The following is a 15312-nucleotide window of genomic DNA, read 5'->3' as shown; positions in this document are numbered from 1 at the left end:
CATTTTAGCCAGGCAGTGGTGGTGCACACCTTTAAGCCCAGCACTCCGGAGGCACAGGCAGGCGGAAGGACCTCTATTAGTTCAAGGCCAGCCTGGACTACAGAGTGAGTTCCATGACAGTCAAGGCTACATAGAGAAATCCTGTCTTGAAAAAAAAAAAAAACACCTTTTTTGACATTTTAATAATATAGACTATCAAGAATTGCAGTCTAATAATATAATTTAAACTATATTTGCTTTGTTCTGTTTAGAGTGGTAACATCTTTATCCCTAGGCATATGATGACCACAGAATTGCAATGATCTGGAGCAAGGTATATTTCTGGGTTTTCTTTCCTCACTATAACTTTTGGAGATTTCTTATTATTTATTTATTATCTGTATTTATTGATACTGATTTGTACTTTATTATTATCATTATTACTATCATCTGAGACAAGGTCTCATGTATTCCAGAATTCCTGATCCTCCTGCCTCCACCTGCCAAGTGCCGAGGTTACAGGTGTACAGCACCACGCTCAATGTATGTGATGTTAAGGATTGGACACCATCCCCACCCCAGCCTTCATCCCTCCAGCTTTGTGCAGGTCAGGCAAGTGCTCTACTAAGCTGCATCCCCCGCCCACATCACTTTACCTTACTATCCTGGGGTATGGTGATGCTTATATTGACTTTGGTCTGGAGTTTGTGTTTTCTCCCTAAACTACCAGGCCATCCACATGTGGAGCTCTTCCCTGCAACTGATTGCCCTCAGCCTTTTCTCTTGTCTGATTTGTTTGGTCTTTCCAAGACAATGTAGATTGCAGCGGAGGCAGTAGCTGTCCCTGTCCTTGATAAATGCTTACTCTTTCCAAAATAAGCTGGATGGTAGATTTTCATTTTTTACACTACCAGAAATCCGGGGCTCAATTTTGTCAAAGACCCTTTCCTTATCTATGGAAATCATCATGGTTTGTTCTTAGACTTATCACCTCTATTGTCTCAATAGGTTTCACAGTATTGAACCACCTCTACTGTACGTATGACTCATGCCACGTCATCTTTAAATGTACTTTTATTGTTTTATGTGTACATGTGTATTTGTTTGAATGTATGTCTGTACCATATGTGTGAATGATACACAAGTGGGGCAGAAGTGGGTATCAAATCCCCTGGAACTGGAATTACAGACAGTTGTGAGCTTCCATGTAGATGCCAAGGATCAAACCCAGATCCTCTGGAAGAGCAGCCAATGCGCTTAACTGCCGAGCCATCTCCCCAGCCCCAAGGCTTGCTGACATTTTGTGAGGTTGTTACTTTTTCACATCATCTACTTTAGATTTGGCATTGGCATTACACTTGCTTCATAAAAAGAACCTATTCTTTTTCAATGTTGTGGAACAGTTTGTTTAACAGGAGAGATTAGCTGGCTTTAAACGTTTTCCGGAGGAAACTGGACTATTCCGCTACAGGGCCTGTACTCATTACAGAAGAAAATCTGCATGTACACATCATAAACAGCTCACTGGGCACACACTGCTGGCTGGCTCATTGAGTTAAACCTCAAGCCCAGGTGGCACTCGGAGGAACACAGGATACCACCTGTGGACACTAACCACTCAGTGTCCTTGGGAGTGTCCAAACATAGGTGTTCCAGGGACAATAACAAGTGAGAAGTACAGACAATGAGACACCAGCACCATGAATGTCAGGGACAGGACTGACCACCTGACCACAGGAGAGTGTAAGCTCTGGACCCTTTGCCTCTCCTTACATAGCCTGCTGGCTGGAAGTGCAAGACAATGTGGTTCATTCTTCCTAGGGTGTGAACACAGCGCAGTCTTCAGATTGCCCACCACCTGAATAGAACATAACTAAATGATTCAATTTGTCTCTGCCCATTGGCCTTTGTGGTAACAGGCAGGACAAGCTGTCACAAAGCCACCAGGTACTTTATGGGAATCGTTTTTCTGATAACTTTCGTATTTACTCCATTTCAACTACAATTGACATCAATAAATCCTATGTTCCTAAGAAATTCTAACCATACTTTCTACCAAGTTTAGACAATATTATAATATTTTTGCATCTTTGTATTTGCATACTTAAAATTTTTTTGAGACAGTCTCTTTACATAGCCCTGGCTGATCTGGAACTTGTTTGTCTGAGATCTGCACAGCCTGCATTTGTATTCTTTCTTGATTCGGGAAAACTAGAGCATTATTTTGTTTTTTAGAATCAACATCTACTAATTCTAGCATTTTGTCTTATATGTAACTATTTTCTGCTTTAAGAATTTTCAAGAGCTAGGTCATGGTGGCACACGCCTTTAATCCCAGCACTCTGTGGCAGAGGCAGGTGGATCTCCTGAGGCCAGCCTGGTCTACAAGGCGAGTTCCAGGACAGCCAAGGCTGTTATACAATAAAACCCTGTCTCTAAGAACCAAAAAGAAAAAAGAAAAAAGAAAAAAATTCGGGGTAGTTTAATACTACAAATTGCCTCAGGCATACATGTGTTCTTTTTCTTGTTAGAAAAACTTTTCTGGAGAAAACCATGATCTGAATTTGTGGAATTCAAACTAATGGGGAAAATTCAGTTTCAAATACCTTATGTAAATAAGAAAATAATCTTTTAAATGAAAAAAATGGAAGGGAACAAACATAAAAGCTTCAAAGTCCCAAAGCTTTGACGTCAAATGCTGGCAGAATGGAAGCCCACCACTTCAGGATTTCCCTAAACTAATGCCTGGATTTGGACTGCAGTGGGATGAGGAGGAGACCCTTGGAGCTATGATTCTGTTCCCAAGTCCAGAGGTAATCTCAGGTAGCCCAGGTATGGTAATTTAGAAACAAGCGGGGTGGAGTTATTTGACATGGACATTTGACAATACTTTACTCCTAGCAATCTATCATGCAGCAAGAGACAGCATTTAGACAATCTTGTTGGTAATTAATACTAAACTGCACTGGGCCAGGATAACTTTTAATACAGCTACCAGTTACATAAAAATTTAGGCTAAAATATAATACACAAGAGCCAACAGGATATTAATTTCAGCAATTAAGTGACGCTTTATGCATCCAAACATTTACAAAATCCATCTTAGTTTATCTTCATAGTCCCTTCTTAGAGAACAGTTTCTCGGAAGTTCAAATACAGTAAGTGCTGACAAAAATGGAAGTGAATGTCTTCAAAAAATGGTCAACCAAATTTCATATGAAATTTTAATAAGTTTATATCTGAAACATACACCTAAAAACAAAGTTGATAGAGAACTAAAATTCCATCATTTCATTATTACAAAGTTCAATAATAAATCAAAAATTCAACCCTAAAAACAGGGTCTTGAAATCACCTACTACATACATCGCTAAGACAAGTCCCTGTCGTCATCATCATCATCATCGTCGTCTGCTGCAGCATAAATGGCTTGATTCCTCCTCTTAATTCTCTTTCTTTGCTCAGGCTCATGTTCATTACTCAGCCTCTTCAGTGGAAACTCAGTTAAGTCCTTTTCATCCGCAGACTGCACAGTCTCCCCAGGTTTCCCCTCCCTAACCGTCGGAGAATGGGACGGATCATCAGAAGACACGAACATGGAGCTTGGCAAGTTCCTGACGTCGGAAAAGCTTGTGGAGAAGTCGGAAGCTTGATCGGAAGAAGGTTCTACAGAAGGCGTGTTCATGTCACTGCAAGCACTTACAACTTCCTCCTCCTCATCATCCAGCATGATTTCATCTGGATTAATGGAGGACACGGCAGATGTGTCCGTGTTGTATTCACTCCGGTCTTCTTCAGAGTCATCGGTCCCCGGATCACCCCGCTCTTCATATTCACCAAACAGATAAGGCTTGACCTTGACCTTCTGAAGTATGACGTTAATGTCTGTGATGCCCAGCTGGGCACAGAATTCCGTAGTCTGCGGATTGATCCTGTGAACCAGCTGCACTTGCGTCTGTGGCTTACTAGGGTCATAACAAGCAGCTGTCATGCTGAAGTTACAGGGGACTTTGGGGTCATGGTTCAGCTTTTCCATCACTTCTTTCATAGCTTCTTCTGTTGCACTATAATCCCACCTGTAACAATCAGAGCGACTGGTTTGTACATGTTACCACCTTCAAAGAGTTAGTAAGAACCCTAAGTATGGACTTCAGTCGTAAGGATTAAAAAAGAAACCTTAAAAATTCTACACAAGAGCTGCCGAGATGGCTCAGTGGTTAGGAACACTAGTCACTCTCTCAGAGGGTCCGGGTTCAATTCCCAGCACCCACATGGCAGTTCATAGCCATTTCTAACTCCAGTTTCAAGAGATCTGACTCCCTCTTCTGGCCTCCATAGGTACCAGGCATACACATGGTGCCAGACACTCATGCAGGGTACATACATAAAATAAAAATTAAAAATTAAAAAACCCATATGGTAAAATTACAATTAACTTAGCAAAGAATCTTTAGAAATAAAAAACAACTCTACGAAAAAACTTTACTCATCCCTCAAAACAAATACGTGTATGTGAACTAAACCTTCACCATGCCATAGTCTGAAGCATGCTTATACATTCATAAACTTACTTGGGTTGACGTTTAACAGACCCTTTCTTTTGTCAGCCTCAGACAAAAACTTGTAGCTTTCTCCACTATCAGTTAACCTTGAGTACAAAGTTGGGGTCTCCTGGCCAGTGCCTGGAGGGGCTAATGGGTGTAAGTCCCCCAGGCAGGCCCAAATTAGAGACAACAGGCAACCACTTACACCTCACAAGTGCGTCAGGACATCAAACAGGCACTTGCCAGGAGCCTCCCCAAATGCTCAGATCCCCAAAACACATTGTCACCTCACCCCATCTTCTCTGCAGACAAAGCAAACTCTCCAGGGACCAGAATACAACACAGATCAGAGACACTGCACTGGACACAGTGCAGAGGGCAAGTTCGAAAGTGAGCAAAACTACCTTGTATGCAGACCATTATTTTCAGGCATATTCCATAGGTTCCGGGTCACATTGATCAGGTCATCAGTGGCCCTGAGAACAGTAAGCCATTCAACATCATACTCTAAGTACTCAGGAGCACTGGGGTCATGTTCTACTTCTAACACCTATAGGACAAAATCGGAAATTTTAGGTAATTCATTTATGTTAACACTCTAATAATTTTAAATCTAGTTAATTTAAAATGTTAACATAAACAACGCCAAAAAATTCTCAGAAAACATAAATTATAAATAGTACAAATAAATTCTGAAGTAAAAACTATTTCTTTAAAATCATTGAAAGAGTAAAACTTTTGTAAAATTACTCATTTTCTTATTACCTGAAGAAAGTCTCTGTGTGGTAAACATTTGTCCAAAGCTAAAAACTTGGTTGCTTTGCCTGCTTGTTCTTTATCTGCGGCCTAGATGACACAAACCATGATGTAAGAATGTTAAAACATCACAAGTAATTCATATATTGAATAGAGCAGAAATAACATTTCTTACGTGCTCCCAATTCTGTGTCAAAAGAATGACTACCAAAAAGAAAAAACAGAGAGAGAGAAAGACCAGAAAAAGGAGAAGACAGACAGATAAGAAAAAGGGAAAAGTCTACACCGACTTGGACAGTGGAGCGCAAAGCACTTCACCACTACTGGCTGCCATTTCCCCCAAAACTCAAAACAAACACTCACAACGTAATGATGTCAAATACTGACGTGTGTTACATGAGTGACTCATAAAAACAAACAAATGAAAGAAACTAGCTACTAAAAACTCTTTTTACATGAATTATTCAGAAGAGACAACAGAAATCAGTGGTCGTCTACAACTACGGATGCAAAGCTGATTACAGATGGACACAAAAGATTCTGGGGAAAAAAATGGACAAGTTCTAAGACTGCTCTGTGAACCAGGTGGTGATGCACGCCTTTAATCTCAGCACTTGGGAGGCAGAGGAAGGTGGATTTCTGAGTTCCAGGACAGCCAGGGATACACAGAGAAATCCTGTCTCAACAAAACAAACCAATAAACTGGACTGTGATATTCATACAACTCTAGACATTTACTTAAAACTCAGTGAATTAGCCGGGCGGTGGTGGTGCACGCCTTTAATCCCAGCACTTTGTGGAGGCAGAGGCAAGCGATCTCTATAAATTCGAGGCCAGTCTGGTCTACAGAGTGAGTTCCAGGACAGCCAAGGCTACACAGAGAAACCTTGTCTCAAAAACAAAACAAAACAACAAACAAACAAACAAAAAACCCAAAAAACAAAACAAAACAAAAAAACAGCTCAAGAGTCAGTTGGACATGGTAACACAAGTCCCTAATCCCAGCACTCAGAAGGCAGAGGCAGCCAGATCTGGATTCAAGGCCAGCCTGATCTACATAACGAGATCCCCACTGTCTCTTAAGCAAAAGAAAGTAGCGGGATGTGGAAAGGCATGCTTGGATGTCAAGCAAGCACAGTCACTGAGTGGCCACAGATAAATGAAAGTGTAACTTCCGCCCCTCTGGAATAAGACCACAGCTGAAAGTGCTTTGGGCTACTTTCAGATACAAACTATCTCAGAAGTGTTGTTAAAGTAGGAAAGTAGTTTGGGAAGCATTACACATGACATTCCTTTCTACAAAGTGCTCATTAATGCATTAAAGACTGAGAAACTCTATAAAAGACTTTAAGAAATCTCCAACTGCTAACCCTGAATTTTCTAAATGGTTTCCAACCCCCCTCCCCCTCCAAAAAATCCCCTCTGGTAGTCATCCTGTACTCCCTCCTTCTCACCACATGCTTACTGCTCTGCCCCCAAAGCCTCTCTAGAGCCTGCTTCATCCTCTGTGCTCCTTGCCCTTTGCTCTGCAGCACCCTCTCTCTGTTGCCATCACTCCATTTCACACACAAACCTGCCCATTAGTCTTTCTAGAACAACCACCTGGTTCCACCAGTCTCCACCTTTCCCATCACCTTCCAGTTAACACCCAAATCTTGCTTTCTCATCAAGTACTCCATAGGGAAACCACCTAAGAAATGCAGGTTAACAGCTGGAGAATTCTGCAAGTCTTCTGGAGACCTTCTCAGAGCTCTAATGGCCCAATGAGCACTGTCTTTCTGGAATGGCTGGGACATGCAGTGCTTCCCCAAGTACTGGACCAAACCCTTCCCTACATTACAAGTATGTTTCTGAAACATAGTTTTATTTGAGAATATTCCTAAGACCCTTTCTAACTAACTAACTAACTAACTAACTCTAGGAATAAGTGCCCAAGCTCTACCCAGAAAGCAGTACTGACTCTGTTCCGTCTATATCTGCCTCTACACCTCAGGGATAGGAACTAGTACCAAGCGCACTGTGCACTCAGACCCATAAGTCTTCATGCATTGGTCCCTCTATTACAACACTCATAGACTCCGTCTCCTGAGACCTCCAGATGCAGCTCAGACATGCAGTCCTTTGGAACTGTCCTCTCCATCAGTAGACCAATCTGAGCCCACCAGTCTGCTTGGGTCCCTCCAACACCTCAGCCAAACTTTTCTACCACACTCACCTTGCTCTGTAATTGCTTCCTCATTTCTTTCCCACACTGAGTACTGAGCAAGCAACTCCTAAGAGGCGAGTTGTGTTTCCGTCTCTGGCTTTTTTTTAATTTTTTTTTTTTTTTTTTTTTTTTTTTTGAGACAGGGTTTCTCTGTGTAGTTTTGGTGCCTGTCTTGTCCTGGATCTCACTCTGTAGACCAGGCTGGCCTCAAACTCACAGAGGTCTGCCTGGCTCTGCCTCCCGAGTGTTGGGATTAAAGACAAATCGCCACCGCCTGGCCCCGTCTCTGGCTTTACCACTGTACCCACGGTGCCTGGTTCATGGATGTTCAGTAAGTGTTAATTAAAGATAAGGACCGATATTTTCTGTCCTACCTGATGCTGCATCAAGGCTGCAAATTTCACATGAAGGTGTGCAGAAAACCAGTAGGCAGGCTTGAGGTGTTCTAAGAGCTCCGAGGCAGCAGGACTCCCTAGCGTGTTATTTTCCACTTCTTGGCGGAAAAAAGATTTGGTCTTAAGAAGCTGCTTCTTATTTCCATAATGATATATACTTCTTGGCCAGTCATGAGATAAGAATATATCTACAGGCTGCTTCAACTTGAAGAATAGAAGAACAGAAAGAAAATTCTTAAAAACAGACTAACAGGGGTTGGAGAAGATGGGTCAGTGGTTAAGAGCACTGACTGCTCTTCCAGAGGACCCGGTTCAATTCCCAGCACCCACATGGCAGCTCACAAGTGTCTGTAACTCCAATTCCAAGTGACCCGACACCCTCACACAGAATATATACAGGAAAAAAACCAGTGTGCATTAAATAAATAAATAAATCTTTTTTAAAAAAAGAAAAGAAAAAAATAGACTAAACAAACCAACCCCTTCCTCTCTATACCACATGCACCAGCTCTTATAGACTGATAATCTAGCTTTCTGTGTTAATTCATCTAGTAAAGAAATTATAATTTTGAAGATCTAGAGAACACAGATTTAATAAGATTTCAAGATAATTAATACAGTAAACCCAAAAACTTAACCAGAAAACATTAGGAGATGGGAATGTAGATGGGTGGCGGAGTGCTTGCACGGTCGGCCTTCAGTACAGACTTCTACGCTACCGTCAGTTTTTTCCTAACATATTCACGTAGTACCAACTCAAAATTCTCCCTGTGCTACATAAATTAATATCTAGAGTTGCTTATAAGGAAAACACAAAATATGTTCTACACTTTACTTCCTCTTTAGCACTATCAAGTATATGAAACAAGTACTTGGGAAACTAAGTTGAAACAATTACTATTTAAGACAATCTGTAATGTAGGTCAGCTATAATAGTCACTGAATGGATAATCAGAATTGAAGAAGGGCGATGGCCCCCAACCAGAGAGGTGGTGGTTGGACAGGAGCATCCAGTTGGGTTATAAGGGGTAAAAAGCCACCAAGAGAAAAGAACAAACAGATCGTAGGAAAGGGCTGTGAGCACACCACGCACTGCAGCTCGAGGGACAGTGCAGGACATGAATACTGAGACGGGGAGGTCCTGGGCAGGTTTCTTGTCTGACTACACCTTGACTTGGTACTCTTAATTAGGGAAGGCAGAGTGAGAGCTACCTCCCCAAATTTGAACGAGATTATATAAAATACTATGTGTGAAAACCGCTCAGCCCCGTATCACCCCTGGAGTGGGTTCTCAACAACTTAAGTTTCATTCACCAGTTAAGTCAGTATTTTGAGACCATCTTCACAATTTCTCACATCCCCTATCATCTTTCCCACTAGTTGTTTTCTATTAAATATTATTATTTAGTCATTTTTATCTAATACTAAAATTTAGTAATATAAAATTTTCACTTCTGAGATAAGATTCTACTTTGTAGCCCAGGCTAACCTCAACTTCATAATCTTCTTGCTTCAGCCTACTAAATGACAGGATTAGGTTTATACCATCTCACTCAGCTAAAATATTTATTTGAAAATATTATTTTATTTTAGTACATACACTTTATTCTTAACCTAAGTATAATATGTGAAACCATAAATTAAATGTTTTACAACTGCACGTTAAAATAAACTTTTAACTATTAAAAATTAAAATTTGTTCACCTGTGAACCTCCTAAAGACTATTCAAACTCTAAATTTTAGAAATACTGAATTGCTATTCTCAAATGTTGCAAGCCAATATAATCAAACACATTTTAGTACAAAATTTATTTCAAGTCTATTGTGTACTTTTCACATACCTGTTTTAACTTGTAGACCTCTATATTTCTCACATGATATATACTCCTTATGGTAGATGAATCATAAGGGGGGCGCTCAAAATGACCTGAAATTGAAGAGAAATAAACTGTATTACCATTGTCTTTCCAAAAGTGGTTCCAAATTTACATTCACATGGACCAGTAACAAAGAGCCCATCTTTGTAGTCCATGCCAACAGGTTAGCACCTCGGAGAGCAGAGAGGGGTAAGGAAACAGACTTGCAATTAACAGTTACAATTAAATGTGTTTTAGTTGCCAATTTAATTCAAAAAATTTGTGCAATATGTATGAATCTAAGCCACTGCTCTAACTAAAAACCAGTTAGATACAGTGGTGTGTCCATACAACGAAACTATCCACAAATGAACAGATTACAGATAACAAGTAAAGACATGGATTTCAAAAACATGTTAAGCCTGGAACCAACCCAGGCCCTGTACATATGTGTGACAGTTGTATGGCTTGGTCTATTTGTAGGACTCCTAGCGGTGGGATCAGGGCCTGTCCCTAACACTTGAGCTGGCTTTTGGGAACCTACTGCCCACACTGGATTGCCTCTCCCAGCCTTAATACAAAGGGAGGAGCTTAGTCCTACCTCAACTTGATATGCTATGCTTTGTTGACACCCATGGGAGGCCAGCCCCTTTCTGAACAGAAACAGAAGAGGAGTGGACTAGTGGGGGAAGGGGAAGGGGGAAGGGAGGAGAGGAGGGAGAGGAAACTGTGGTCAGATGTAAAAGAAATGAAAAAATTTGTTGGGTGCACCTTGTAGCACAGGTTGATTGAAGAAAGGAGACATTCCAAGATGAAATTTTAAGGCCTATGTGGCAGCAGGAAGGTCCAGCTTCTCTGATGAACTGAACCCTGAACAGCCATACAAAGATGTACTTATTGTTACACAAAGTATTTCTTCATACCAAGGTCCCTAATCTAATTTACGTGTCTTACTAAAGGAGAGCATCACATGCCCCCATAACTCTAGTCCTTTATTATGTATCCTTTGCAATACACAATAAGACAGAGTCTCAGGTGTGCCTGAGGCATCTTGTAACCAAAATCTTGGGATGTCTGCAATGACCCTTCAGCAAAACAATCACTGTTTTCCACAAGGATTCTTCAAGGTTAAAGTACTTCTAAAAAACAGCTGTTCATTCTAATATCTACCCCAGATACAATGACTCTGCTAAATTCCTACAACAAAAATTAATAATAATAATAAAAGAACCACATTAAACCAGGAAGCAAGCTGCAAAAGATGCAAGCAAAACACTGTTCAACACATAAAAACAGGAATCCCGGGTTGGGGATTTAGCTCAGTAGTACAACGCTTGCCTAGCAAGCGCAAGGCCCTAGGTTCGATCCTCACCTCCAAAAAAAAAAAAAAAAAAAAAAAAACCAGGAATCCTGCATATTCAGTAGTGAGATGAAATAATCAAGTGAATGATAGACACTCAATTGGAAACAGCAATTCCCTGTCTATTGGGAGGGGGAAAGAAGAGGAATAGGATAGTCAGGTCAACAATGAACTTCAGTTATACCTATACTGTTATATTTCTTAAAAATCAAATTAAAATTGACACTGAATTGATAAAACTAGATCATAAACACATAGATACGCTATATAGTATCTACATTTTCATGTGCATAAAATACTTATAATAAAAAATTAAGGGCTGGAGAGATGGCTCAGAGGTTAAGAGCACTGACTGCTCTTCCAGAGGTCCTGAGTTCAATTCCCAGCAACCACATGGTGACTCACAACCATCTGTAATGAGATCTGGTGCCCTCTTCTGGCCTGCAGTCATACATGCTGTATACATAATAAATAAATAAATCTTTAAAAAAAAATTAAGAATAGTATCATGTATACAAGAAATTTGATGGATAAGTCAAACTATAAATTTTGCTCATTTTACTCTAGGGCATGCAAGCTCTAAAATATAAAAGTTATTCACTCAAAACAATACCTTTTCACCGGGCGGTGGTGGTGCACACCTTTAATCCCAGCACTCGGGAGGCAGAGCCAGGCGGATCTCTGTGAGTTCGAGGCCAGCCTGGGCTACCAAGTGAGTTCCAGGAAAGGCGCAAAGCTACACAGAGAAACCCTGTCTTAAAAAAACAAAAAAACAAAAAAAACCCCAAACAATACCTTTTCGATAGTCATGAGATTTAAAGATGCCAGAGATTCCACCAATCCTTATACCTCGGTATTTTACTACACCAGCCAAACCTGAAAAATTATGCAATTCAGTAAAATGTTATAGGCAGAAGGAATCTACTAAGAGAATAAGCCATGTAGAAGCCTGGAATTCTAAATAGTCTGAGAGGGCTGGGGAACCAGACCAGAGCCATGACAGGTTTCTAACAGCCCTGCCAGGGACCAGGCCTTAGTTTCTGTTTACTGGAACTGGTTGGAGCTGAGCAAGCAGTTCTCAAGAAGATCACAACTTAGGGGCAACCAATCAGCAGGTTCCCCCAGCCTTCTGTTGGCTCAGCAGGAGCCCCCACCCTGGTAAGTAAAAGATAGCTTTCCCTACCCTGCAGCTGGAAGGTCTCTAACCACTAGATCCTCCCACCAATCAGCCCCCAGACTAATCTTTTCTCCCTCAATCAGCACCAGATTAATCCCTCCTCCCTGGAATTCCCCTAACTCTGTTTAAAAGGAGCTTTTGACTTCCCTTCGGAGTCGCTATTTGCCACCCCAACATGTTGGAAATAATAAATGCTCTTGCTGATTGCCTTCGTGACTGATGGTCTTTCTTGGGGGCTTCTCTCAGACCCTAACAAGTCCTCATATTATTTGAAAATATTTGTCATAATAAGGTTACTACTCCTCATATACCGTTAATATGCTGATGATATACAAGGCAGAGAAAGCCTGGAATCAATCAGCCAGGAGACTGAGTGTATGCTAAAGGATGAAGGAGGTCAGATGTTAAAATCAAACAGAAACACAGTGGCACCCAGCTGGACATGCCATCGGTGGCAGGAATTAGAGAGAGGAAGAAACATGTCCTGTGCTGGAATTACACAGTAGGAATCAATCAACAGGTATAATGTATAAAGAACATGCAGTTTCTACATTTCATTTTTGACTCCTCTGACAATTTCACCTTTTCTTTTTGTTTGTTTGTTTGAGACAGGTCTCACTATGTAGCTGTGGGTGGCCTGGAATTCACTATGTATGTAGACCAGGCTGGCCTCAAACTCCTAGAGATCTACCTGCTTCTACCTCCAAAGAGCTGGGATTAAAGGCGTGTGCTGCCATGCCCTGCCCAACTTCAACTTTTCATAATACTGAGGCTGTTGAAAGACGATAAATCAGTAATGAAACAGAGAAACAAAATTCCCGAAGTTACGATTCCATCACTGGAAAAGCCTGAAAATTACTCTAGAAACAATCCACATTTAAGTAAAGAAATGAAAGGGTTGCAAACTTTAAAAGATGGAAAATGTAGAGAATAAAAGGAACAGTCCAGTCATCTCCCACAGGAAAAATTTAAACAATACTAAGTATTTAAGTATGGGGGTATAACAGAGTAGTTGAAGTTAACAAGTAGAGAAATTTACTATCTTGGTATTTTCCTGTATGTTTAATATTTTCCATTATAAAATCTAGTTCAATAAGAAAAAAATAGACTACAAATAGCAAAATGTTTGTAATCATACTATTATTTAAACCATCAGAAGAAGGATGGATGAATTTTCATGACTGGCCATTGAATAACTGTTTTAACTCAGTTCTCACGATTATTTAAGTTAACAGCATCCCCCAACACCGTATGTCCTCTAGATACTTCCCAATCGGTACAAATCCCAACAGGACAAAAAAGTGTGCTTATACACATACCTAAATAGTAAATATTTGGTGCTACCCAGCCACCATAGGGTAACTCTTGCAAATGGTTTGAGGCTTCATGGTTTCCTCCAATGAAGATGGTGAGAACTGGGGCCTTTTTCTCTCCAGAGTAATATCTACAAGATAAAGGTCAAGTTGTCAGGAATCAAATTACCCACAGCAGAAAAGCAATACAGGGTCAGAAGGAAAAGGCCGAGCTCAAAAACAGCCAAACGTCCCCCAATATCCATCCATCCCTGTCATTATGAATGAATGAAATCTTGAGCTCAAACCAGTAGACATTCATCGAGGTCAACAACTCTGTGAAGTTCACGGCTATCGTCTGGGCTTCTAGAACCCAGACTAGCACACAGCAGGTCCAGTAAAAACTGGATCATTAAATTAACTAATCCTAGAATTCTAGCAATTGCAAAGTAGGTATCTAAAACTGCTGTCGTCTCCCCAATCCCTGGGGCGAAGGGGCAGGCGGACGTCTACAGAAAGGAGGACAGGGATATTTCCTAAGTGCCAGGTCCTCCGGACACCGTGGTCAGCGGCAGGAGGAACCTCACGCGAGGCCGCCCCTGCTGGCCGTCCAGGGTGCGCTCCGAGGGCTCCGAGGCCCAGCCGCGCGCCGCTCACCTGTAGAAGGTCTGCATGTGGCGGTACTTGGGCGGCACGGCCATGCAGCGCAGGTCGGCCTCGTTGCGCACCGCCTGGAAGTCGCCGCAGCACAGAAGGAGATCCACCGGTCCCGGGCCGCGCTGCTCCGCCAGCGCCAGAGTCTCGTAGATCTTGTCCAGCTCGCCATGGCAGCAGCCGGCCACAGCCACCCGCATCGTGCCGACGGGCCGCGGAACTCCACCGCAACGCCCTCGATCACCCGCAGCCCGGACCGCACAGCCGAGTGCACCAGACAGGTCACCCGCCCGGCTCCCGCCAACATTAACAGAGCCGCGGCGACTTTAGAGTCGTTTGTGTAACTTCCGGCTTCCAAGTCTCGCGAGAGACGGAGCGGGAAAGGTCCTGCCAACACAAGGCAGAAACTTTATGCTTGTCTAATATAGGCGTTGTCTTGTCTTCCCGGATCCTTGAATCCTTGTAATCTGATCGCTTTGATAGTTTAAAACTAGAAAAGGAAATAAAATCTCCAGAAATTCTCCCAGCAAAGATAATCGCCTTAAAGATGAATTAGAAAGTAAAAAGGATTTTTTTTCCTGATGACATTAAAAAATTTTAAATGCAATTTTGAAACTTACTGATTATTTTATAACTAAATCCCCTGAGAATTTCTAAAATTATTTTTTTTTTTACTAAGGGGAATGGGTGTTTTCCTACCAAATTTTTGTTTATCCTATAATGCAAGATGACTGAAAGTAACTGAGTATCTCGAAAACTTCTGGAGAGAAAAGGTGGCGACAAATCAATGAAGAATGAATGGCAAAGAAGGAACCAGGAAAGGAAAACAACTGAAAATTTAATCAAGCAAAGAAGATCTAATCAAGGTGATACAGAGAAGTACACACATTAAAGATCTGAAAAACGTAGCTAGGTCAGGCGGTGGTGGCGCACGCCTTTAATCCTAGCATTACAGAGGCAGAGGCAGGCAGATCTCTGTGAATTCGTGCCCAGCCTGGTCTACAGAGTGAATTCCAGGACAGCCAGGGCTGTTACATCGAGAAACCCTGTCTCATAAAAACAACCACCACACACACAGAAACTGTCTCAAAA

General features: G+C 41.6%; 1 protein-coding gene across 2 annotated transcripts; it reads right to left on the bottom strand.

Annotated features, from left to right (window-relative positions):
- Positions 1-1035: 1035 nt before the first annotated feature.
- Positions 1036-14565, bottom strand: Dbr1 (debranching RNA lariats 1). Of its 2 annotated transcripts, XM_052718061.1 has the most exons (8): positions 14224-14565; positions 13594-13718; positions 11893-11973; positions 9723-9808; positions 7860-8084; positions 5289-5369; positions 4928-5073; positions 1036-4055 (listed from the first exon to the last, which is right to left on the bottom strand). In XM_052718061.1, the coding sequence occupies exons 1-8, from the start codon at positions 14418-14420 to the stop codon at positions 3350-3352; spliced, it is 1647 nt and encodes a 548-aa protein (XP_052574021.1). In that variant the 5' UTR covers positions 14421-14565; the 3' UTR covers positions 1036-3349. The 2 variants fall into 2 exon arrangements, with proteins under 2 accessions (XP_052574021.1, XP_052574026.1); XM_052718066.1 differs by lacking the exon at positions 11893-11973.
- Positions 14566-15312: the final 747 nt, after the last annotated feature.

Source organism: Peromyscus californicus, unplaced genomic scaffold (genome assembly GCF_007827085.1).
Source record: "Peromyscus californicus insignis strain IS unplaced genomic scaffold, ASM782708v3 Scaffold_11__1_contigs__length_118956290, whole genome shotgun sequence".
Classification (NCBI taxonomy): Eukaryota; Metazoa; Chordata; class Mammalia; order Rodentia; family Cricetidae; genus Peromyscus; species Peromyscus californicus.
This window is presented reverse-complemented; position numbering and strand designations above follow the sequence as displayed.

Bases quoted from the DNA above. Each gene is read 5' to 3' on its own strand.
- Dbr1 (XM_052718061.1), bottom strand. From the start codon at position 14,420: ATGCGGGTGGCTGTGGCCGGCTGCTGCCATGGCGAGCTGGACAAGATC. The intron at 13,719-14,223 runs GTGAGCGGCGCG...TTTATCTTGTAG, and splicing joins CACATGCAGACCTTCTACAG to ATATTACTCTGGAGAGAAAA. The intron at 5,074-5,288 runs GTAATAAGAAAA...TTTGTCCTATAG, and splicing joins CACACAGAGACTTTCTTCAG to GTGTTAGAAGTAGAACATGA.